Source organism: Gigantopelta aegis, chromosome 12 (assembly GCF_016097555.1).
Source record: "Gigantopelta aegis isolate Gae_Host chromosome 12, Gae_host_genome, whole genome shotgun sequence".
Lineage (NCBI taxonomy): Eukaryota > Metazoa > Mollusca > Gastropoda > Neomphalida > Peltospiridae > Gigantopelta > Gigantopelta aegis.
In genome coordinates, this window is record NC_054710.1 from 11,034,744 (window position 1) to 11,062,700 (window position 27,957).

The 27,957-nt window shown below is 37.5% G+C and overlaps 2 protein-coding genes across 2 annotated transcripts in view; both read right to left on the reverse strand.

Moving 5' to 3' along the window:
• Positions 1-10,840: 10,840 nt before the first annotated feature.
• LOC121385811 (uncharacterized mitochondrial protein AtMg00860-like) lies at positions 10,841-16,845 on the reverse strand. The gene is made up of 4 exons (XM_041516599.1): positions 16,761-16,845; positions 12,463-12,573; positions 11,418-11,833; positions 10,841-10,933 (listed from the first exon to the last, which is right to left on the reverse strand). The coding sequence occupies exons 1-4, from the start codon at positions 16,843-16,845 to the stop codon at positions 10,841-10,843; spliced, it is 705 nt and encodes a 234-aa protein (XP_041372533.1).
• Positions 16,846-18,704: 1,859 nt separating this feature from the next.
• Positions 18,705-27,957, reverse strand: part of LOC121386473 (sortilin-related receptor-like) — a 91,586-nt gene continuing 82,333 nt past the window's right edge. Inside the window, exons 27-29 of the mRNA XM_041517388.1 lie at positions 27,487-27,667; positions 23,218-23,445; positions 18,705-21,575 (exon numbers count right to left, since the gene is read on the reverse strand). Coding sequence (XP_041373322.1) covers positions 21,514-21,575; positions 23,218-23,445; positions 27,487-27,667 — 471 coding nt within the window. The 3' untranslated portion in view covers positions 18,705-21,513. The remainder of the gene's footprint in view (positions 21,576-23,217; positions 23,446-27,486; positions 27,668-27,957) is intronic.

The following is a 27,957-nucleotide window of genomic DNA, read 5'->3' on the forward strand; positions in this document are numbered from 1 at the left end:
TTAGTTGTGTACTGCCGTCTATCTTGAACAGTGTGCAAACAAACATGTAATTCCAGTGACAGTAATATAACATTGGCCAACTAAAACAGTCAAATGATCAATTCTTTATTTTTGTGTACTAACGGAAAGCCAGTGCACCACGACTGGTATATCAAACGTTGTGGTATGTGCTATCCTTTCTGCGGGATAGTATATATAAAAGATCCCTTGAGCACTACGAATGAGAAATTTTAACAAGTTTCCTCTCTTAGACTATATATCTAAATTACCGAATGTTTGACATCCAATAGCCAATGATTAATAAATCAATGTGCTCTAGTGGTGTCGTTAAACAAACACACACACACACACACATCCCACCCTGTTATTTTTTATGTAGCAAATTCTTACATGTTGATAAATAGTTCCAACAAACATACGCACGGACATGTTCCACATTGAAATTGAATAACAGAAATGACAGAATGATGCATCATCGCACATTTTTATTATTTTTTTGCAACTGGCCATTGTTCTTGATAAAGGTTTGTATATTTCTCTATGAAACGAACTTGTACATATATGGTTGATTTAACAAAGTTTTGTTTATTTTTTATACTGTGATTGTATAAATTTTTAAAACTTGTTGTTTTGTACGATTGTGTTCACATATACATTAATATTAATGGGAATCAGAAATGAAATTCAGTGTATAGTATGTATATAGATATATGTATATTAACATTAGTGATATGGTAGGTAGCATCATAATCATATTTAAAGCATGAACATCGTCACATACCATTACTTTTGTTCTGTTATTAAAATAGAGGAGGCAAGATACATTTTAATGGGTTAGTGTGCTATAGACATATAATATATACTTGACAGAATTAATTAAGAGCCAGTATTCATTTTGGTAATTCTTTACTGTAGTGTCATATTATTTTAGCACGGGGCGTTTCTTCGGCATTTCTGAAAATTGCAAAATGCACATTTTCTTAAAAATTGCGTAAGACGTTTGTTCATAAATATACTTAAAATCATTAATTTTAAAAACAAGCCAAAATGTTGACACCTTGCATTGGAAGAATTAAACTGCTTTAAAAAACAACAACAACCCCACAACAAACAATCAAAACATTTAAAAAGAACTGCTGAAAATATCTTCTGGCTCTTACTTATATCTGTTGAGTACGGAAATCTTCATGAAAAATTCATTTATGGGAAGATGGTAGCATTCTCATTTTTAATACACAGATTGTGGAATGAATGTAAATAAATGACATCGAACCAAAATGTATTTGAATAAACAGCCATACACGGATGAAAATAACCCCCTCCGCCTCTTCTTCACCGTAAAGCATCACCGCGCATGCACTGTTTACCTCGGGAGGGAAAGAAAGAAAGGTTTTAACACATCCCCTGCAAAAAAAGAAGTGTCATAGAGAATAAAACTCCACAGCATTGCTTACTGGGAAAGTGCATATAACAGATCCCGTGTTGCCGTTTGCTAGGGGTAACCTATGTGGCACCAATGGGTTTCTTCTGTAGAAAAAGTGTTGCAATATAGCCACTGAAAGTCCACTTTTTTTCAAAAATATCATACCCTCCCCACATTTGGAAATCCGTTTGGAATTTTTTTAAATTTATCTGTTTGTTTGCAATACTTTTACTGTAATTTGTTAAAACAGAAAATTATTTGCTTCCATTTTACTGATTAACACATTAAAGGCATTATGTGTTTTAACATAATCATTGACAGTTTGTTCATTGACAAAATGGAATAAACGTCTTTTAGTTATAAGAACTGTTTGTTCCAACAAGACCTAACCTGGCCCTCAGGCTCATTTTTAATATATTTTTAATTGTTTTACGATATTACAAATAATCAAAGTTAAAGACGCAGTCACACAGCAGATGGCTTATTAAACAACCCAACACAATGGTGCCTGAAAATGTTAACTTAAATTGTCCTGAAAAATACTTTGTTCGGTATCAGCGGTTTAAGATGTTTGCAAAACGACCATTACCAGCAGTGTGATGTGCAGCGTACAATTCAAGTCGCACAATCCAGACAGAATTGTTTTTGGTGGGAGTGGGTCTACTGCTGTGATACTGTGCCTTTAAATTTCATGTATAGTTATATTCTTGTTGTTATGTTAATTAACACCCATTTTGGTAAAATGGATCACATATCATATATTATATCTATTTTCACTGTGTAGTATTTTAATGTATAACCTTGTATCCTTTTTTTTATTTTAAACAATTGAATTGTAAATCATTATAATTTCTACATTTTACAAATCACAGTAATAAAGGTGATATTAAAATAGTTATTTCTTTGTTTATTTTCTCCACATACCATCGAGATGACACTTCTTGTACATGCAAGTAATTTTTGTCTCCAACATACGATGTATGAAGGATATCACTTCCAAGACTTGGAATTAGATGCTCCACAATGACGAACTGGTCACCACACCCACCACATCCAATGAAATGAGCACGAATGAAATCACCAGAGCACATTGAATTATGGGCTATTGGATGTCTGGTAATTTTGACATATACATGTAGTCTTAGATATGCACCATCCCATAGACAGGATAGCACGTATGTAACGGGGCCAACTGTATAGCTACGTCTCAGTCTAGGAGTAGACCGGCCTCGATGGCGTCGTGGCAGGCCATCGGTCTACAGGCTGGTAGGTACTGGGTTCGGATCCCAGTCGAGGCATGGGATTTTTAATCCAGATACCGACTCCAAACCCTGAGTGAGTGCTCCACAAGGCTCAATGGGTAGGTGTAAACCACTTGCACCGACCAGTGATCCATAACTGGTTCAACAAAGGCCATGGTTTGTGCTATCCTGCCTGTGGGAAGCGCAAATAAAAGATCCCTTGCTGCCTGTTGTAAAAAGAGTAGCCTATGTGGCGACAGCGGGTTTCCTCTAAAAACAGTGTCAGAATGACCATATGTTTGACGTCCAATAGCCGATGATAAGATAAAAAATCAATGTGCTCTAGCGGCGTCGTTAAATAAAACAAACTTTACTTTTTACAGTCTAGGAGTATGATATGTCTAGCTGGCCACGCCGCAGGAAGGTTTAGTTCAGTAAGAAAAGTCTAATTGCTTAGTTAATGATAAAATTATCCACAATCTCTAATATCCACTAAAATAACTACACCAACACTAATTATATTATAATTATTTATTTATGACATCTGTATAAAACAATATTACACTCAAGTATAATTTAATTATACTAAGTTAGTCAGACATATCTATCTAATAAACAGATCAGTCATAACTCCAAGGGGGAGGGGAATATTTATCAAACCCTAGATTCTTAAAGATCTAACAACTACAATAACTTGCAAATAACTTACACTATGGGTAGTTATGCAAATATGGCCAAAGGTTTTTAGCTCAGGTTAAAATCACATGGATACCATAACTATACCTATATAACCAAAAGATCAATATAATTTAAACCTACTACAACTTATGATAAAACATTTTGGAGGTTATCTTACGGTGGTTTCCATTTCGATTGCACATCGGGATTCGAAATAAGAAACAATTATAACATTACATTGTCAACAAATACCAGGCAAACGTATTTTAAAAGTATCTTACCATACCCCGCTGTGTATATCCATCCGTTCGAACACATGTCACAAACAAAAATATTATCCAACTCCAGAGGGGGGATACCCCATCGAAATAACCTACATGCTTCAAAAACTGAGTGCCAACCATTAAATACCCCAGCCAACTCGCTATCCGATTGGTCTAATGGAAGTAGTATGGACGTCACTGGAGCCACCATTTTTAGACGTACTCAAGATTACCCGACGGCCATTTTGTGTTAGTTAACATCACTAAATCTCCTATCACTTTCTACTCGCTAACCCGCTAATTGTTTTATTAGGTGCATTAGAAAGCTGGCAATAAAACGCATCTGTGTGATGTTTTTAAATTTGGCTAACATAAAAACCCATAAAGTAAGGAACTAATCCTTTTACCAAAAGAAGCGTAAGGGAAAGGGTTACAAATACATATAAAACATTCCATTGTGAATTATAAACAAACATGGTTATAGCACATACTGTGTCGCAAACAAACACAGAATTATGGTAAAAGAAAATAGTCACAAAAGCCGTGATAAAGTCTGCCCCAAAAACAGTGCCGAGCGCCGACCTGTATTAGTTAACACCACTAAATCTCCTATAACTTTCTACTCGCTAACCCGAAAATTGTTTTATTAGGTGCATTAGAAAGCTGGCAATAAAACGCATCTGTGTGATGTTTTTAAATTTGGCTAACATAAACATAAAATTAAGTAATGTCATTTAAGGTGTCTACAAGGCAGACAAAATAGGTTTCAAAAACGCTCAACTATGGTTTATATAAAAACCCGTAAAGTAAGGAACTAATCCTTTTACCCAAAGAAGCGTAAGGGAAAGGGTTACAAATACATATAAAACCATTGTGAATTATAAACAAACATGGTTATAGCACATACTGTGTCGCAAACAAACACAGAATTATGGTAAAAGAAAATAGTCACAAAAACCGCGATAAATTCTGCTCCAGACGCGGACGTCGTCGAAGCCAGTTCAAGAAAACACGATGTTGTACAGGAACAAATATGAAAAGTCAAACATCGTGACACGTCCCCTCACAGCTTTAGGAAATTTGGCATGCATTCAGCATGAAAATTGTCTAACAAACCTACAATAATTTTATATTAAAAAGTACTTCAATGTTCTTTTCTTTGGCATGGCTTTTCCATGTGTAATTATCAAAAGAGTAGGCCCTATAATCGAAGTATACAACTAAATAAAACAAGAGTTACATAATCACAAAGTTCACACCATAGTCCAGAATAACAACCTATGTACGTTCCGATATCACAAGGATCATATCCTTGACAAGGAATCGGCGATTATATTGCAATGTGCTGAATGGAGAGGGAGTACTCCTGTAGCATCAGGCTCCATATCAGGACACGTTTATTCGTGCTCTTCATGCGATTGATGAACGTAAGCGGGTTGTGGTCGGTGTATACTGTTACTGGGTGGCTGGCCGCTTTCACATATATTTCATAATGTTTTAATGCGGTGACAAGTCCAAGGGCTTCCTTCTCCACAATAGAATAATTTAACTGGTGTTTATTAATTTTTTTTAAAGAAACTCACAGGGTTGTCCAGACCTTGGGCGTCCTCTTGAAATAGGACACCACCACATGCGACGTCACTGGCATCCACTGCTAGCTTGAAAGGTTTTTGGTAGTCTGGTGCTGCCATTATAGGGGCGGTACACAATAAGTTCTTCAAAAGAGTGAATGCTTGCGTACATTGCTCTGTCCACTGGAAATTGGGTTCCCTTTTTTAATAGTGCAGTGATTGGGGCTGCGACCGTAGCAAAGTTTGGACAGAAACGCCGGTAGTACCCGATCATCCCCAGGAAACGCCGAACTTCCTTCCTCGTGGTGGGCGGAGGATATTTCAGAATGCAGTCCACTTTGGCTGTGATAGGAGCTACTTTCCCAAGACCAACCACATGTCCCAAAAAGGTCACCTGAGCTTTTCCGAATTCACACTTGGTCAGGTTGATTGTGAGTTTAGCATCTCGGAGTCGTGTGAACACAGTTTTGATGTCATGAATATGATCTTGCCATGTATTGTTGGCAATTACCACAACGTCCAGATATACACGGACATTTGGCAAGTCTTCAAGAACACAGTTCATGAGTCGCTGGAAAGCAGCAGGTGCCGTTTTGAGTCCAAAAACCTAAATTGATAAGAGTCTGGGGTGACGATAGTCAAAATCTGTTTAGCCCATTCCGACAGAGGAATTTGTAAGTAGCCTTTGAGCAAATCTAACTTTGATATATAGTTCACATTCCTGACACTATTGATGCAATCATCCAACCTAGGAAGTGGGTACGAGTCACCTTTGATCAGCTGGTTCACCTTTCGCAAATCAGCGCACAACCTAAAAGTTCCATCCGGCTTTGGAACAAGTATACACGGGGAACTCCAGTTACTGTTGGATGGTTCCAAAATATTGTGCTCCAGCATATAATCAACTTCAGCTTTGATTAGTGCTCTTTTTTTAGGGTTTACTCGATACGCGTGCTGCTTTATAGGTATAACCGTATCACTCTCGAGTTCGATATCCTGGACCATGATGTCTGTCACCCTTTGTGCATCCGGAAACAGATCCGTAAACTCGTTGATTGTATCAGTAAGTTCATCTTTACATGTACCTTTAAGATAGCACAGCACATTGTTCAGATTTGTCAACACTTCGCTATTGGAAAGCCGGATGTCTGAAGTGTCACTGGGGTCATCACCTGGTTCAGTTGGTTCCACATCCACTGCCATGGTCGGTTGAGTCGCGAGACGTTCATGGTAGGGTTTTAACAGGTTGATATGGAAATATCTCGTAGCCCTGTGTCGACCTGGCGTGTTGACAACATAACCAGTGTCACTAAACCGACGTGCAATCAAAAATGGGCCAAAGTACTTGTTTTGCATGGATGATTTAGGTAGGGGTAAATACATTAAGACTTTATCACCTACTTTGAATTCCCTAACTTTTGCTTTCCTGTCAAAGTATGATTTAATTTTTGTCTGGGCATTACCCAGTGTTTATTTGCTAACTGAGTTGCCTGCCATAATCTATCTTTGATTTTAGCTACGTAATTTAGTAGATCATCGAAGCTATCCTCCTTCATCCAACTACTCTTCACTAGTTTGAGTGTGCCTTTAGGGGTGTGACCGTAAACCAACTCGAATGGGGAAAAGCCTAAAGACTCCTGCTTAAGTCTCGTGCAGCGAACAGTACAAAAGGTATTCCCTGATCCCAGTTTTTACCATTTTCACTGCAATAGCATTTCAACATACTTTTCAAACCCTGGTGGAATCTTTCAGGTGCCCCCTGGCTAGCTGGGTGATAAGCGCTTGACCTTACTTGTTTTATGTCTAATAGAGCTAAGACTTGTCGAAACAAATGGGACATAAAATTCGATCCCTGGTCTGACAATTTCTTCTGGTAAACCTGTCATTGTGAAATATTTTATCAGAGCTCTCGCAACGACACTAGCATTAACCTTACGTAACGGAATAGCTTCAGGAAATCGGATATTCGCACACATAATTGTCAACAGGTACTGATTCCCTTGACTAGTCTTTGGCAATGGCCCAACAATGTCTATTAAAACCTTTGAAAGTGCCGGCCCTGTAATTGGTATCAGTTTGAGTGGTTCTGGCAGAATAACCTGATTGGGTTTCCTCACCATCTGACATACATGACACGTTCTCATATACTCACTACTATCACGAAACATACCAGGCCAATAATAATCCGATGCCATATGTTCATATGTTTTTGTACGACCCAAATGGCCGGCAAACAAGCTCTCATGTGCTAAGCTTAATAATTCCTGCCGATATGGTTTAGGCACTAACACAGACATGCATTCACATTCCTCATTCTCATCAAATACTACTTTGGACCGACACTTTTTCATTAGTACATCATTATGTAAATAGAAACATTCGTTTTCCATAGTCGTCTGTTTTTCATCAACTACTTTACTCCACACAGATTGTAAAGTTACATCCTCTTTCTGTGCCCTACATAGACTTTCTTTGCTCCAGCTAAGCTGTAGCAAAGCTTCATGGGGGCTATCAACTTCAACTGATTGGGTACTTCCTTCAACTAACTGCCCTAACTCAACCTTGTCAGACGCCACAGACTGTAAACTAGGTTCGGACCATACGTTTTTAACAGATTCGGGTTTATCATTTTCTTCTCACCACCGGAACAGCATTGTATCAGATAAATCAACTTCCTCTGGTTTCATTAAACACTTTTGGCTGGTCATGGATCGAGTAGTAACACAAGCTGGAAATATATCACTGACTACTTCAAGACGGTTGGGGACAGGTGTATCTGACACCTCCAAAAATGAACAGTGTTGTTTACAACAATTCTCACTCAAATCGTTACCTAACAGTATCTCTACACCACAAATAGGTAAGCTGTCTATAACACCAATTAACACCTCGCCTGTAACCAAGGGAGACTGAATATAAAGCTTATGTAAGTGCACGGTTAAACACATACCACCAACACCTTGGATTACAATACTTTTACCCGTTGCCGACTTGTCTGGATGACTAAGAGCATCTTTTACAATTAAACTTTGCCATGCGCCAGTGTCACGGAAGATAGAGACAGGACTAGGGTTACTATTTTGTTGATCATTACAAATAGTCCCCACCAACACATACTCCTCATATCTCTGTCGCTCAGGGGTAAGCAATGACAAAGTGTTGAACTCGGTCTCAGTCCTGACTAAACCAACTACCTGCTTATTGTCTCGTTGCCGTCAAAAGCACTTAACCACTGTGTGATTTGTCATCTTACAGTACGAACAACGTGGCTTGAATAATGTAGCATTAGCAGACAACTGACTACCGCCTAACGAACCAGGCCGCTGTCTGGCAAAACTGTACTTGGCACTATCACTCACCGAGCTAGCCTTACCAATAGTGGTACCCACATTACCTCTAGTACTGCCACCGTTATTCCAACTAGAACCTGCCTGAACACTATTTCTTCGTCCAGCCTCGTTAAACCTCACAAAACCTGATTGAGACTGACTAGTTTTATGAATCGGAGTATAATGGTCCGCAGCCTCCGCGGCACCTGTCTCACTTTCAATACCTTGGTCAGATAAATGTAGCTTAACAGCCGGTGGTAAACAACTTTTAACTTCCTCTAGAATCATGGCCTCTCGTAATTTGGCAAAACTATTTCCTATTTCTAACGATCTAGTCCATTTATCAAAACTATTTTGTTTCTTGGTCACAAATTCAACATAAGTTTCTCATTCAGTTTTCTTAAGACTGCGAAACAACTGGTGATACGCCTCACTAGTTAACTGGTAAGTTTTTAACACTGCTCCCTTCACTATAGCGTAGTCACGGACCCGATCATCGTCTAATGCCACGTACGCCTTAGCAGCTTTACCACGAAAACGACTTTGAACAAGTAAATGCCAATAATTCCTAGGCCAGTCTAACTCCTTAGCTACCCTCTCAAATTGTTGGAAAAATAAGTCCACCTTAGTCTCATCAAAAACAGGTACTGACCTATAGCAGTCATTAATTCTGAAACCATTTGTGCCCTGTAGATGATTTGAATTTGTCTCACTATTCCTTTCCCCTTCTCTCATTCTGTGTTCATGCTCCAATCGTAATTTAATTAACTGGAACTCTCTATCTCTCTATCTCTCTCTCTCTCTCTCTCTTCTCTTCTCTTTCTAATTTTCTAAGTTCTAATCTCTGTTCAAACGTTAAGTCAGATACATCTAATTGAACAGGTTCTAACATATCTTCTTCCTTATCAAACTCGTGGCTACATAATGTTTCAATTAGTATTTCCCTGATTTGTTCTACTTTATTTGACTGGGCGATCGAAACATTATGATAATTAGCTAGCTCAATTAGCTCTGCCCTTTTTGCTTTTTTAATAAGAGGTATATTAGGGTTGTTCAACAAGTCTTGCTCCATGATGTCAGTATTTTTTTAGTGGATATAACAGACTTTAAAAAAACTCAACAAATTTGCAAATCATTCTGTCTGTACAGAAATTAAATATCAAATAGCTCGAGCCCCCTATTAAATGAAATAAGAAAATCCCGGACCGAGGTCCCAATTTAAACTCTCCTGTAACGGAGCCAACTGTATAGCTACGTCTCAGTCTAGGAGTATGACATGTCTAGCTGGCCACGCCGCATGAAGGTTTAGTGCAGTAAGAAAAGTCTAATTGCTTAGTTAATGATAAAACTATCCACAATCTCTAATATCCACTAAAATAACTACACCAACACTAATTATATTATAATTATTTATTTATGACATCTGTATAAAACAATATTACACTCAAATATAATTTAATTATACTAAGTTAGTCAGATACATATCTATCTAATAAACAGAACATCCCTGGAGAGATCAGTCATAACTCCAAGGGGGAGGGGAATATCTATCAAACCCTAGATTCTTAAAGTTCTAACAACTACAATAACTTGCAAATAACTTACACTATGGGTAGTTATGCAAATATGGCCAAAGGTTTTTAGCTCAGGTTAAAATCACATGGATACCCTAACTATACCTATATAACCAAAAGATCAATATAATTTAAACCTACAACTTATGATAAAACATTTTGGAGGTTATCTTACGGTGGTTTCCATTTCGATTGCACATTGGGATTGGAAATAAGACACAATTATAACATTACATTGTCAACAAATACCAGGCAAACGCAAGAACTAAAAGTATCTTACCAGAACCCGCTGTGTATATCCATCCGTTCAAACACATGGCACAAAGAAAAAATATCCAACTCCAGAGGGGTCGAAATAACCTACATGCTTCAAAAACTGAGTGCCAACCGTTAAATACCCCAGCCAACTCGCTATCCGATTGGTCTAATGGATGTCACTGGAGTCACCATTTTTAGACGTACTCAAGATTACCCGACGGCCATTTTGTGTTAGTTAACATCACTAAATCTCCTATAACTTTCTACTCGCTAACCCGCTAATTGTTTTATAAAAACCCATAAAGTAAGGAACTAATCCTTTTACCCAAAGAAGCGTAAGGGAAAGGGTTACAAATACATATAAAACATTCCATTGTGAATTATAAACAAACATGGTTATAGCACATACTGTGTCGCAAAAAAACACACAATTGTGGTAAAAGAAAATAGTCACAAAAGCCGTGATAAAGTCTGCCCCAGACGCGGACGTCGTCGAAGCCAGTTCAAGAAAACACGGTGTTGTACAGGAACAAATATGAAAAGTCAAACACCGTGACACGTCCCCTCAGCTTTAGGAAATTTGGCATGCATTCAGCCTGAAAATTGTCCAACAAACATACAATAATTTTATATTAAAAAGTACTTCAATGTTCTTTTCTTTGGCATGGCTTTTCCATGTGTAATTATCAAAAGAGTATAATCGAAGTATACAACTAAATAAAACAAGAGTTACATAATCACAAAGTTCACACCATAGTCCAGAATAACACAACCTATGTACGTTCCGATATCATAAGGATCATATCCTTGACAAGGAATCAGAGATTATATTGCAATGTGCTGAATGGAGAGGGAGTACTCCTGTAGCATCAGGCTCTGTCTCAGGACACGTTTATTCGTGCTCTTCATGCGATTAATGAACGTAAGCGGGTTGTGGTCGGTGTATACTGTTACTAGATGGCTGGCCGCTTTCACATATAATTTCATAATGTTTTAATGCGGTGACAAGTCCAAGGGCTTCCTTCTCCACAATAGAATAATTTAACTGGTGTTTATTAAATTTTTTTAAAAGAAACTCACAGGGTTGTCCAGACCTTGGGCGTCCTCTTGAAATAGGACACCACCACATGCGACGTCACTGGCATCCACTGCTAGCGTGAAAGGTTTTTGGTAGTCTGGTGCTGCCATTATAGGGGCGGTACACAATAAGTTCTTCAAAAGAGTGAATGCTTGCGTACATTGCTCTGTCCACTGGAAATTGGTTCCCTTTTTTAATAGTGCTGTGATTGGGGCTGCGACCGTAGCAAAGTTTGGACAGAAACGCCGGTAGTACCCGATCATCCCCAGGAAACGCCGAACTTCCTTCCTCGTGGTGGGCGGAGGATATTTCAGAATGCAGTCCACTTTGGCTGTGATAGGAGCTACTTTCCCAAGACCAACCACATGTCCCAAAAAGGTCACCTGAGCTTTTCCGAATTCACACTTGGTCAGGTTGACTGTGAGTTTAGCATCTCGGAGTCGTGTGAACACAGTTTTGATGTCATGAATATGATCTTGCCATGTATTGTTGGCAATTACCACATCGTCCAGATATACACGGACATTTGACACAGTTCATGAGTCGCTGGAAAGCAGCAGGTGCCGTTTTGAGTCCAAACATGGTTATAGCACATACTGTGTCGCAAACAAACACAGAATTATGGTAAAAGAAAATAGTCACAAAAGCCGTGATAAAGTCTGCCCCAGACGCGGACGTCGTCGAAGCCAGTTCAAGAAAACACGGTGTTGTACAGGACCAAATATGAAAAGTCAAACACCGTGACAACGTACCACGACCATTGATATACATGTACCAGTCGTGGTGCAGTAGCTGAAACAAGAAATAACCCAATGGGACCACCGACGGGGATCGATCCCCAATAAACAGCATCAAGCAAACACTTTGCCACTGGCCAACGTCTCGGCCCCCATATGATACAATAAAGCGAAAAGAACATCGTTTTGTTAGAAAAGTATTTTATTTCTAGTTGCATCAACACAAATCAAGAGATCTCTTGCCCTCGTATCACAAACGATCTGTAAAACGTAACACGATCGGCTTGGCAGGATGCTACCGTCAACTTACAATCGCACAGCGAATAACACACTATAGTGGACGCCAGGTGCATGTTCAAGGGGTGGGGTGTCAAGATTGTGTTCAGCAAAGTTTCTAGGGGGAGGTTCAGGTCTGCTCCCCCTGAAAAAATAAGTCACATAGAGCAGAGATTTTCAACCTCCCCCTCCCCCTGCACAATGTCTGAGATAAGCAAAATATAATTGTGTCAAAAGTATTAATGATAATTTTCTCAGACAAAATTAAAAGTAAATTTTAAATGAAAATATTTTAAAAGTATAAATAACAGGATAATGCTGAAAAATGTGTATCAAATATGGTTATTTCCTTGCAATTTTAACTTGATTGTTATGTACAAAAAGTATTTGAAAAAAAAAAGAATTAAAAAATATAATTAGTTTATAAAAACACATTCTATAGATTTTAACAAACTGATTTGGTTTATATGTTCTTTGCTCAAATATTCTTTAAAAAATTATTACAGTTCGTCTGTAAACAGATCAATAGAGAAAACATTTGAAAATATAACAAACAGTTCAATGACTGGTCCCTAAGTTACATTCTCTCGGGTACCTGCCAGCTATCATTACAAACTCGTTTCACCTAATGGAATGCAACAGTTTAAGAATATATTCACACATAATATTTTATATTGAAGCATTAATAAACCATTAATGAGCAAAACAAAAAGAAACAAAACACAGTAATACACAAATGACAAAATATTAAAGCGAACTACAAGCAAGTAACAGGCACCAAGGAAATGCATGGACATGGGACATGAAAAAATCATGAAAACTTTTCTTTTTTTAAATTTTAAAATATACTCCCATCAGTGTTTCTGCCAGAAAGACATTTTTGGGTGTGGCGCTATGGAACTGAATGCAACCACAGTCACCAGGGGATATGGGGTCCCTCCCCTCGGAAAGAAAATGGGTTAAGTTTAGGGTTAGGGTTAACGAAATCATACAGTAATTATAATAATTAATTCTGTCAAAAAAACTACAACAAAAAAAACAAATCTGCCAAAAATGTGGGTATGGCACCATACCCATTTTACCTTCTGGCAGAAACCCTTTATTAATTATTTATAAAAAACACTCATAATTGTCTTAATATTTAGGTTCAGAACTAAAACCAGTGTGCGAGTAAACAATTTGTTTTTAATACACTTGTTATAAGACTGTTCAACAATTACGCCACCGAAATATATTACCATTTTTATACCCCCTCCATCACCACATAATCTTTCCCCCCAAATTCTTTATGATCCCCAGAAAATACACCACATAAAAGTTTGTACCACTAAGACCACTATCGCCTTTTAAGTTATACAATAATCCTGTCTCGCCTACCCTTCCACTTTCACTGCCAATACCACACGATTTGAACAAACATTACTGGATTATATGTTTCAATTATTTATTATTTTAAATTTGATACTAATATATACATTTAAAAAACAAAACACTTTTGTAACAATTAATTTATTAAATAAAAAAAATTCTCGATGTTGTGGTTAAGCTATTGGACTTAAGGCTGGTAGGTACTGTGTTCGCAGCCTGGTACCGGGTCCAACCCAGAATGAGTTTTAACAACTCAATGGGTAGGCGTAATACCACTATACTCTCTTCTCTCTCACTAACCACTAACAACTAAACACCAACCCACTGTCCATGACAGACAGCCCAGATAGCTGAGGTGTGTGTGCCCAGGACAGCATGATTGAACCTTAATTGGATATAAGTACAAAAATAAGTTAAAATGAATGAAAAATTAAATCTTTTGAAAACTTAACCCCTCCACCACTCTGACAAACACTCTCCCCCCCCCCCCCCCCCCCCCCGCCCCCCCCCAAAAAAAGAGCATTTTATGACATTTCCCATGATCCTCCACCCCCACAGAGCTTTACGTAATTGTTCAACAGTCTGGGGGTTTTCCCCCATATGCACTGTATATACATACATACGTAACATTTACATGACCCTTCACTCATAAAATACACTATGTCTTCATTTGATATGTCAGAATCTCCTACATATATACAAAATGGAAATTTTAAAACTTATTATACAATAAAAACATGGTCACAATCGAATAATAAACACAGTTTAAACAGTCAAATTCACATACTAGTAGTTTGGAGAATTAAACATTTCAGACTAAAACCTTGCTCGAGTGTAGTTTGTATTGCTGGACCAGATAAATGAGAATAGATTTTTTTATGTTTAGTATGTGAAACCATAACATTTTGCTATTTGATTTCTTTTGGAACCACAAACAGGTGGGTGAAAAACAAACCATCTTTGGAATAACCCTTTTTCTATATTGATCACAAAACAATGACAGTGCCCTTCTTCCAATGGTTCACACAATTCCTAAAGTTCTGCTTCCAATGATTCACAAAGACCCACAAAAGAAAAAATCCTGTTTCCAACAATTCACAAAAAAACTTTAAAGGCTGTTTTAATGAATCACATAAAGCAACAAAATTGTTATCCAAAACCATTATCCGTCTATAGGAGGGCAGCCACCACAGAGGACTGCCACTCCCATAACAGTTTACTAAATCAAAATTAGCACAGGCGGTTTCAATTGGTTCCCCAGACATACATTTCCAGTGGTTCACACACAAAAAAAAAAAAAAGAAAGCCCTACGAAATCTACATGTGCAGATCTTTTTCAATGTTCACAAAAATGATCAAAGCCAGTTTCCAATGATTCACAAAAAATATTTAAAAAACCCCAACACAAACAGGTGGGTGAAAAACAAACCAACTTTGGAATAACCCTTTTTCTATATTGATCACAAAACAATGACAGTGCCCTTCTTCCAATGATTCATAAAAAATATTAAAAACAAAAACAAAACACCTTTCCCTTAGTCTCACTTAAACTAGTCAATCACAAAAATCTCTACATGTAAATAGGCCCATTTTCAAAGACTCGTAACAACTACAAAAGCCTTTTTCCAGAGATTCATAAAAAAAATACATATATACAAAAGCCTGCTTCAAGTGTTTCACAAAAAAACAATATATTTTTTATCTAGTCAGCTCCACTAGGGTAAATGTCTATAAATTATAAACAAATATCTATAGTCCATCTCACAATGCTTTTTTTTAATGCTATGGAATTTACAAAAAGTTATTTATTTCTGAGTCTATTGTTTCCAAAACACTTTTACTTTTGTTCTTACGTCAAATAAAACTGAAATTATTTACAAAAAAGATTTTTGTCAGAGGATGGGACGGACTATAAATCTTTCTTTTGTTTTAACATTTCGTCAGTCTCTTAGTAAAACTGCATAACTCATGAATAGAGCTTTGAAGAAAAATGGGGGAAACTGATTTTTATATATAAACAGAAAAAACTTATTTTAAAACAAACAGATATGAATTCTTAAAAAAATTATTTGAATAAGAACAAATTTTGATTTTGCTCTAATAATCTTTAAGAAATTAATTTGTATGTTAAAAAAAAAAAAAAAAAAAAAGGTTAAAGTCCACACAGATATTGAGGGAGGAAACCTGATGTCACCACTTCATGGGCTACTCTTTTCGATTAGCAGCAAGATATCTTTTATATGCAGCATCCCAAAGACAGGATAGCACATACCACAGCCTTTGATGTACCAGTCGTGGTGCACTGGCTGGAACGAGAAATAGCCCATTCGGAAAGAAAAAAATGAATTGAGCAATTACGCTACGAAGCTGATGATTCAAGACTACTTGTAAACTGGATCACACATTAACCACCAGTTATATGAAAGACACTCTGGAATATTTCCTCAATCCCATACCACACATTAAATTACACTGGAGTCCTTTATATACAAATCAGACACCACATCAGGGCCATACCTACATGTATATGGGGGGTGGGGTGCAAGTTAGGGAAAGTTACACCCCCAGAAAAATGCTGTTCAAAAACTGCCTTTTTGAGCACCTGAAAAATACCCTCTATTACTGTGCCCAGATTCTGTTGGTACTGCCACCCCAGGCAAGCACCCCTCCCCATTTACTTTTGTAAACACACCAATGATATCCAAGAGCGTTATATATTACATCCATTGTCATTTCAGATCATGGCCAAAGCTAATTATTTTTCAGCTGTTTATGTAGTACTTAATACATCAACGTTCTGTTGTATTAAACTCCTCAAAAATATATACAGTCGGATAACATCTTCTGGTTAGCTAATCTATAATAGCACTGGAGTGAGAACGTAAAATAAATATCAACAAATGTACAACAGTATAAAAACAAAACCAGATCATACTACATGGATTCCTCGAGAACCAGACATACCATAGGGATTCCTTGAGAACCAGACATACCATGTGGATTCCTCGAGAACCAGACATACTATGTGGATTCCTCTTGAACCAGACATACTATGTGGATTCCTCTTGAACCAGACATACTATTGTGGATTCCTTGAGAACCAGACATAATATGCAGATTCCTCCAGAACTCAAACACTCTCCGACTCGAAAACTAGTGAGTGTGAAGAATATACAGATCTTGTTTTGGAACTAATAAAAAAACAAAACACCCAACAATATCACACATATACAGATAAACAACATCTTTGGGAGGTAAGAAAACCAGATCTTTCCGATAAGCTCCCACTTTAGGAGTTAACAGAAGAAAGCAGATCCAATAGCAAGAAGTCATATTTCTACAAAATTAAAGTTAACAAAACTCCAATCCCGTGAACAGAAATCAAAAAGTGAATTTTCAAGATGTGTTCTGTTACCGCGACAACAGAAACCGACGTAATTGAAGCAATTTGTCAGACATAATAACATTCCGGTCTCCTAATCGCCAATCTCCACAGATTGTTAAAGATACCGTAACATGTACCAACTGCCAAGGCTGCACATAATTAAGACAGCAAGGGATCTTTTATTTGTGCTTCCCACGGACAGGATAGCACAAACCATGGCCTTTGTTGAACCAGTTATGGATCACTGGTCGGTGCAAGTGGTTTACACCTACCCATTGAGCCTTGCGGAGCACTCACTCAGGGTTTGGAGTCGGTATCTGGATTAAAAATCCCATGCCTCGACTGGGAACCGATCCCAGTACCTACCAGCCTGTAGTCCGATGGCTTAACCACTGTGCCACCGAGGCCGGTATACCTGTACAGAGCAACTGTTAATTATGGCTTATTTACTGATGTGTATAGGTTAATTTACATTAATTTCAGCACCGAATCTTTTTTACCGTATCAACAGCAGTACTGTTACGCAGCAGTGCATATATTGTACAGTTTGTTATTTTTTACTTTTTTTAAGATAAATAAAATAAACTTTTACACTGTCAGTTAAAAGAGCAAATTTTTTTTGGTATTTAAGCTCTAGCCTTAAGTAAGTGCAGCCCTGGTACAATACTTAAACATTCACCAAAATACAGCAGAATCTCATTGAATCGAACTTGGAAGGGTCGAATACACCACAAGGCTCGAACCAAAAAAACCCAAAGTCATGAGTTACACTTTTACGATGTTGACCGAATGGTTACGGTCGAACTAACTGATGAGTCGAACATTTTCTCGAGCACCGACAGAGTTCGAGCCAACGGGATTTAACTGTATATAGAGAAAACACTGGGACTGGAGTACAGTGATTTACAGACAATAAAAACAAATAAAATGCATATATGTATATATATATATATATATTTAAATGAATTTTAAAAAGCCAAGTTCTTTTTGAAACTATGTTAGGGCTACGAAATTGTGAAAACATAGTAGGCTATGACATCACTGTAGCATACGCCATAGTGACATCATACATTAGCTTACAATGGTTTCTCGATTTTGTAACGTTAAGATAGCTTCGAAAATATGGGCCTAGACTTACTAATCCTCTAAATAAGTCTCCGTAAAGATTAGAAAAATCTTGTATATAACAACTCAGAAAAAACCCCCAGTGTGCCATATTTTTTTAACTTTTAGCTTCAAACTGCACTTTCTTCGTTCCTTCCATAGTAATCTGCCCCTTGACTAACTGCTTTGTATAAAACCAGCCACTATATGTACCTCTTAGTAAACAGCCAACTGTTCTAATAAGCTATTATTGTTACATATAATTAGCTGGCCATTTAAAAAGAATTTTGGCATATCGCCTACATGTACATGTACAGGGCCGTAGCTAGCAGGGGGGCAAGCATTATAGAAACTTAAAGAAAATTCTCTTCTTAACTGTTTAAGGAGTTATAGACTATTAACTACTCACTTGCCCCGCCCCAAACAAAAAATCCTAGCTATGGCCCTGATGTATCTGTGTGTGTGTGTGTCTCTCTCTCTATATATATATACACACACACACATACATACATACAAATATATGCCATACATGTCAACTCTTACGGATCACCCGTAAGACTTACAGATTTTTTAGCATTTGACAGTGTTACGGGCGTAGGACAAATTCCTTATGGGTAACACGCATTTTCAGGTTTTATTTTGTTTCATTATTATTTTTACATGACTCGTTATCATCTAAGTAAGCCATCCTTCGTGATTTTCGTTGTCCTTTCGTGAATCGGGAAACGGCCATTTTGTCGTATTTATTTTGGACGAGAGGTGCCACCTAGCGGATATATGTGCACTAATCAAAATTGTACTTGTTAATAGTCTCGATTTTCATTTTCATGTTGTCTTGAATTTAAAATAATCAGTTCCCCGTCCTTTTGCACCTTGCTTATGGATTTCTTATGGATTTTTGTCCAGTCTTGCAGGTGTTGATCAGTAAAGGTTGACATCTGTGATATATACAACATGTACACACACACATACACATACATGTATGTATTTGATAACTAAAACAATATTCAAAATCTGTGTAATATAAATAAGCTAAAAAATGCTGCATGTAAATTTGAGACTGCTAACTACAAATAAAACAATGAATGTCAAAGAAAGTCGGACATTACAATCGCACACACACACACACACAAAAATACCAAAATGGATGGATTTGTTTTAGCTGCTTTAAAGACATACTTTCCAGTCACAGAAAGATTGAACATTTACATTAAACTTCTAGTGAACAATATTTTCTTTACACCCATCAACATTTACATTAGACGTCTAATGAACAATATATTCTTTACACCCACCAAAATTTACATTAGGTGTCTAATGAACAATATTTTCTTAACACCCACCAAAAAAATCCATGCTTTACATATTCTGGGTTTCAAATTAATTCATTCTGGTTCTAACGAGAAAATAAAAAATTCTGATAACCGTAAAACAATTAACTGGTTAATCAAATAAATCATTATTTGTAAGTGAGACAAAAAGAAGCTAAATTTCTGATTAATTGCATAATTCATTATACATGAGTTACCGTATTTTCCCCATGTATAATGCACACTTTTTTCACCAAAAATACAGGTTAAAAATGGGGGTGCGCATTATACATAACAACAGAAAAAACTAAATCTTTTTAAAATGTCCAGCAATCAGTTTACAGGTTATTGACAGTGTTCATTACAATGAAACGCCAAAACACCCTTAAAAATCGCTTTTTTTTTTGTTTTCATTTATTTATTAGTCATTTAGAGTGTATGGGTATATACTTTTGTCTTGATTTATGCATGTGTGACATGTAAGTACGCAAGTACTAGCCTATGTTTAATATGACATGTAGGTCTATGTACGCAAGTACCTAACTTAAGTTTTGTTTCTTGAATATACTGCTGCTTTCGCTTTTAGTTAATTTTGGTGACAGGTGGAAAATGGTACATCTTACATTTTGTGTGATATGTAGGTCTGTGTACGCAAGTACCTAACTTAAGTTTTGTTTCTTTAATATACTGCTAATTTCGCTTTTAGTTAATTTTGGTGACAGGTGGAAAATGGTACATCTTACATTCGCGGTTGATTTTGTGGATTAAAAAAAAACGGTGCGCATTATATTGTGGTTCATGGGTTTTTTCTTGGAATAAATGTTCAAAGTGGGGGGTGCGCATTATACATTGGTGCGCATAATACATGGGAAAATACGGTACACAAAAAGCCAAATAACTGGTTATATGGATAATTCATTGTACATGAGTTACACAAGAAAGTCAAATAACTAGCTAAATGGATAAATCATTATTCATGAGTTACACAAGAAAAAGCCAAATAAATGATTAAATGGATAACAATAAATCATTTATCATTAACACACAAAAAAAAGCAAAATGTCTGGCTAATTGGATATTTCATCATTCATAAGTGTCAAACAAAAGAAAAAAAAAAACCCCGGCCAAATGACTGGCCAATCAGATTAACCTACAGATGGAATGATTTCGTCAATCGAGTACAACATTACACGTACGGTATATGCCACATTAACAATCTGACCGTAATCTTTTGACAGAGTAGCTCGCATAACAAATTAATGGCTCTTGATATTATTCTCTACAACACGTATCACAATTTAGTATATTGCTATATATACAAAACACAAATAATAATAAAAAACAATGTCATAATAAAATGAGATTTCATCTGCTAGGACGCAGTCAGAGATGTCTTCTCATGCACAAGAAGCTGTTATTTAGTGTTTCTGATTATCACTAAACTCTCACCATGGGGTTTTTGATGTTCATTATATATTTAGGGGCTTATGGTGTCTACAAAGATGTTTTTATGGGTTCTGATATTCATTATACTTTTAGGGGCTTATGTTGTTTTTAAGATGTTTCACATATCCATTAAGCTATTGTTAAAGGGCTTATGGTGATCATAAAACTGTTTTTAGACGTTTGTAATATTCATAAAGATTAAGCTGCTTTTAGGGGTTCCAGATACTCATTAAGCTATTATTTAGGGGTCTGTGGTATCAACAAAGCTGATTTTTTTGTTTTTTTTAACTGTCCTCAATAACATTATTATTCATAAGTCCCATATTCAGGACTTACGATGTCCATCATGATGCTTTCAGGAGTTTTCTGATGTCCATAAAACATTAATGGAGTCCCGATTCGAATACCCAATAAGCTGCTCTCTAGTGTTGACCCAGTACATGAACAGCTCTGTTGGAGCGTTTGTCAAATGTTAGGCTGTTATTAAAGGTTCATCATCCGAGAAACCTTGGATCATGGGAGTGTCTTCATCATCTGAAACAAAAAAGTATACATAGACAGTCCTGTGATATCATAATTTATCAGCTTATTTCGAACACTGTGTGCTGTCCTGTCTGTGGGATGATGCATATATATATATATATATACTCTTCAAAAAAAGTAGGAGAACCTGAAATATTACTGTTAATATCGACTATTAGACCAAACATACGTTTTGACCACAGACATCCTAGTAAAGAACATTCAGGTCTGTTTATCAACACACCGAAACACATTCCATAGTTTGCACGTGCATCACGCAGTTGCCCCGCACACGTGCATGGGGTGTCATTCTTGATTTTGACAATTTCCAGGAAGGTCCATTAATCACTGTGGAACATTATTTCTGTCAATCGTTTTCATTCTGTTGATCATACAGTTGTTGTTTTGTTTTTAGTAATTTTTATTGTTTGAATTTGCGACTTTTAAATTTCACTTTTGACCCCAATCATCCTTCAAGATCTTTGGTGGTCATAAAACCTACTGTAATACTGAACTACCGGTTGTAATGTTTGCCCAATTAATTCACTATTATCATATAACCATTCCCCACAGCTAATATACTTTACAATTTGGGCAATTTGTAAATTCTTATTAGAGTTCCGCTACTTTTTTTGAAGAGTATATATAGAGTGTCTTGTGATATCATAATTTATCAGCACGAGTTGATAAAAGTATGAAATTCGAGGCTTGCCGAGGATTTTTATACTTTTATCAATGAGTGCTGGTAAATTATGATATCACAAGACACGAAGGGGGTATTCTTTTTATCATCCATTATCATTCTTTTCATTGCGACAATTGTAAACAATGTCAGTAATGTAGGTTGAATGTCACTATGTTTGGCAGCATGGTAGACTCCTTAACTAGCAGAACAACAGTGGCGTGACATCACTAATAATAGGTTTAGCGCTGAAATATACACACTGACGTTGGAACGAGCAAATTAGATGTAAATTAATCAAGGTCACGGCACTAGGTTTATTGACATTTAAGCAAACGTACTTGGGTGACACTCCATAATTGACGTATGCATTCATAGTCATCAAATAAAAAAAATTCAATAGCAATTTTACACTGAAAGCTGTCCAGCGTTCAGAAAACAAACAATGTTAAGCCCGAGTTTTGATGTAAAGACATCCAAAACGACGTCATTAAAGTTTGACGTCATTTCCATTCAAAAATACACCGCGCCACATACAGTATTCCTACATCATTTGAATATCTAGTAATGGTCGACTGGAATTAAAGTTGCGTGTACAGTTTACAAAAACACATTGAATTAAGCTTGAAATTATATGACAAAGAGATTATTACCCTCATGGGTTTCGGTATCGTCAATATCATATATTAGGAATAAAAATAATGTATTATGCTTGCCAGAGGCTCGCATAATACAATTTTTACTCCTAATATATGATACTGACGATACCGGAATTTTTTCCGGTAATAACCTATACACAAGAACGAGCGTAGGAAGGTGCCAAAAAGTGTGTGTGTGTGTGGGGGTGTGGGGGGGGGGGGGGGGGGGGGAAGGGAGGCCCACACTTTTATATTTACACACTTTTACACTATTATAAAGCGAATATAAAGCAAAATATCTGCAAAGTGGGGGCAGAGAAGGATTTCTACACACCTAAACCGTCTCCTGATCCGAACGTGGTCATTCCCGACCGCGTGTCGTAGTGGCTGTTGGCGAACGCGAGGAAGCTGCGCTGCAGTCGGCGATGTCGTATGATGATGACGCCAAGGACGATGGCGAGAATGACAACGATCACACAGATCGGGACGACGATGGCGATGATCTTCGTGCTTCCTGCCTTCCCACTCGCTGGGCTCGGCTCGTCAGGATTGACGTAGAAATCTGCAAATAAACAATCAACGTTCTTCACTGAAAGACAGTCTTAAGGAAGGAAATGGTTCATTTACCTTTCCCCCCACACCATCTCAGTAGAAATCAAGATTCCTTTTATTTATAATCCTTGGTAGACCTGGGGTTACGAACAGATGCATATAAAAGATTCCTTGCTACCAATGGAAAAATGCATAGGCGTACAGACTCCCATTTTTTATATAAGTATAGTGTATATCTTCGTCCGGCGAATCTCTGGGGTAACGTATATAGGATCACATTTGACTTGCTTCTTTCAAATTACAGAGAAACATACAATTTATATCATTATCTGATGCATACCAAAAAATACAACTGCCTCGTTTGGGATATATACATGCATGTACATGTACCAATCATGGTGCACCGACTTCAATGAGAAGTGGGTCCACTGAAGGGGATTGAGCCTGGACTGACTGCACATCAGACAAGCGCTTTAACACTGGACTATGGCAAGCCCTAGTCATCAGCAGCATTTCACTATTTGATTAGTAAAAAATAGATCCCCTAAAACAATGACATACAAAAAAAGAAAGAAATGTTTTATTTAACGATGCACTCAACACATTTTATTTACGGTTATATGGCGTCAGACATATGGTTAAGGATCACACAGATTTTGTGAGGAAACCCGCTGTCGCCACTTCATGGGCTACTCTTTCCGATTAGCAGCAAGGGATCTTTTATTTGCGCTTCCCACAGGCAGGATAGCACAAACCATGGCCTTTGTTGAACCAGTTATGGATCAATGGTCGGTGCAAGTGGTTTACACCTACCCATTGAGCCTTGCGGAGCACTCACTCCAATGACATACAAGACGAGAACTGAATTATAAGTACATTTTAGCATATTATATACTATATTACCAAAAAAAATTAGACTAAAAAAAACCCCAATCTTTTGACTGAAATGCCAAAATGTAATTGGCGAATACATATTTAGATTGGCAAAAGAAATTGAAGATTGGCGAATTAATTGGTGAACAAAAATAGCAACCCAGGGTTAGCCCTGGCTATCTATCACTACGTATTTTCCCATGAATCGCAACTAATTCTGTGTGTAGAATGATGGAAATACATGGTAAAGAGGTATCAAATTATATTTCTTACACACCCGTTGGTGAGAACACCATGCATTATTTTTGGTAACACATGGGTTGTTAACACACGAATGTGTATTAACAATTTCATGACATATGACTGGCTGCTCCTAGGTGATGACCAGGTCACCAGTGCCAAGCAGCCAGTGAAAAGCAACACGGTGGAAATAGATTACATTGTGACGTATAGTTAACCTGACAATCATGTGTCTGTGACGTGTAAGTTCGCTACAAATACAACAGCTGTAAATAACTTTTAGTCCAAAAAGATGTTAAAACCTGGTATTTGCGGATATGTAAGAAATAGAATAATACAATTCGTGTCCGTTAGATACCATTTATCTCACAACTCGTTGTTTAAAAACATATCAAACTCGCTTTCGCTCGTTAGATACATTTTAAAACAACTCGTTGTGAGATAAATGGTATCTAACGGTCACTCATGTATTATTCTCTATATATAATGCGCACCCCCCACTTTGAACGTTTATTCCAAGAAAAAAAACATGAACCACAATATAATGCGCACCGTTTTTTTAAACCACAAAATCGACAGTGAATGCAAGATGTACCGTTTTCCCCGTCACCAAAATTAACGAAAAGCGAAAGAAGCGGTATATTCAAGAAACCAAGAAACAAAACTTAAGTTAGGTATTTGAGTACATAGACCTACATGTCACATTAAACAAAGGCTAGTACTTGCGTACTTACATGTCACAGACTCACACATGCATAAATAAATAAAAAGTTATATACCCCATACACTGTAAATGACTAATAAATATATGAAAAAAAAAATATAGCATATTACATTTCGTTCTCGTGGCTAACGTGAATGCGCGAGATTTCTAAATTTATAATAGTGTGGTATATTTCCGGTTTGCCGGAAATGGACGAATTAAATCTCATGGAAATTATAAATATTTATGGTCCAGTTTTGTCATTTTTGTGCACTTTTTGGCCAGGTATGGATACTTTTGTAGATTTATTTTGCATTTATTACAACCATCACAAGTGAAAAGCGATTTTTAAGAGGGTTTTCGCGTTTCATTGTAATGAACACTGTTAATAACTTGTAAAGTACTGTAAACTATCGATCGGCGATTTTTCATGGGTGATCGCTGGACATTTAAAAAAAATATTTTTTCTATTGCTATGTATAGTGCGCACCCCCATTTTTAACCTGTATTTTCTGGAAAAAAAGTGCGCATAATACACGGGAAAATACGGTAGCACATTTTGCCCGAATTTGAGTTTTTGCTCCAGCACTAGGGTACACTTATAAACTTACGGAATAATGTAGCGGGTTTGCTCTCTATGGCTGTTTCATGTCAAACATTTGGTAACTGTGACAATGTCACATATAGTCTTAGGGAAAAAACCCACTACATTTTCCCACCATTAGTAGCAAGGGATCTTTCATATGTACCATTCCACAGACAGGATAGCACATACCATGGCCTTTGATATACCAGTTGTGGTGCACTGTCTAGAATAAGAAATAGCCCGCCCAATGGACCCACCGACGGGGATCGATCCCAAACCGACCGCATATCAAGCGAGTACTTTACCACTGGGCTTCGTCCCACACCTAAAGGTTAACTGGGGCAGGATGTATCCCAGTGGTATAGCGCTCGCTTGATGCACGGTCCGACTAGGATCGATCCCTGTCAGTGGGCCCATTGGGCTATTTCTCATTCCAGCCAGTGCGCCACGACTGGCACATCAAAGGTCGTGGTATGTGCTATCCTGTCTGGGGGGATGGTGTATATAAAAGATCCCTTGCTGCTAATTGAAAAGAGTAGCCTGTGAAGAGGCAACAGCGGGTTTCCTCTCTCAATATCTGCATGATCTTTAACCATATATCAGACGCTATGTAACCATAAATAAAACAGTGTTCTACGTTGCGACCAAAATGGTCACCAATGCGACCAAAATGTTGGCGTGGCGATTGATTGAATTTATTATCATCGCCATCTGGCGACTGACTCCAAAAACGTCTAAGTATTAAATTATTTGCCATGTGCGTTCAGAGTCCTAGCAGCGAAAACAAATGAAATTTGTTGACATTATTGTGCAGTCGGAACATTTCACTATTTACGAAGTTGTCCGATTGATTACTGTGAAGTCCGTATTAATTGTCGGTACAATTCGGAACTCATCGTTGATTTAAGTAATTTGGCGAAAACAATCCAGATACTTACAACACATTCATAAATGATACAAAATGAGTAGTGTCGCACTGTGGCGAGTAACATTTTAATCTTGGCTAGTAAATTTTGTTTGTCCGCTAGCCAAAGAAGAGTAAGTTATAAAACCGAGTGTAGAACACTGTAAAATGTGTTGAGTGCGTCGTTAAATAAGCCATTTCCTTCCTTTTTACATGTACCATTCCAGACAGGATAGCACATACCATGGCCTTTGATATACCAGTTGTGGTTCGCCGTCTGGAATGAGAAGTAGCCCGCCCAATGGACCCACCGACGGGGATCGATCCCAGACCGACCGCATATCAACCGAGCGCTTTACCACTGGGCTTCGTCTCACACCTAAAGGTTAACTGGGGCGGGATGTAGCCCAGTGGTAGAGCGCTCGCTCGATGCGCGGTCGGTCTGGGATCGATCCCCGTCGGTGGGTCCATTGGGCTATTTCTCGTTCCAGCCAGTGCACCACAAATGGTATATCAAAGGCGCCGTGGTATGTACTACCCTGTCTGTGGGATAGTGCATATAAAAGATCCCTGGCTGCTAATCGAAAAGAGTAGCCTATGAAGTGGCGACAGTGGGTTTCCTCTCTTAATATCTGCATGGTCCTTAACCATATGCCCGATGCCATATAACTGTAAATAAATGTGTTGAGTGTGTCGTTAAATAAAACATTCCTTTCTTTCTTTCTAAAGGTTAACTAAAACTTACATGGAAACTCTTCCGTTGCGTTCTTTCCGTAGTATCCGTTGATCGCGTTGTAGCATACGGCGACCGTATAGTCGTATCCGAATGGAATATCAAGAAGAATCTTCGTGTTGTTCGTCTGCTTTGTGAATGAGTCGTTGCCGTTGGACAATTTCTTACTTCCGGACACGTACACCATGTAACCCTGAAACAAAGAACATAACACACTTTATTAAGCAAGTTCTTGTTACTGGACACATACACCCTAAAGCAAAGAACACAACACACTTTATTAAGCAAGTTCTTGTTACTGGACACGTACACCATGTAACCCTGAAACAAAGAACACAACACACTTTATTAAGCAAGTTCTTCTTACTGGACACATACACCCTGAAGCAAAGAACACAACACACTTTATTAAGCAAGTTCTTGTTACTGGACACGTACACCATGTAACCCTGAAGCAGAGAACACAACACACTTTATTAAGCA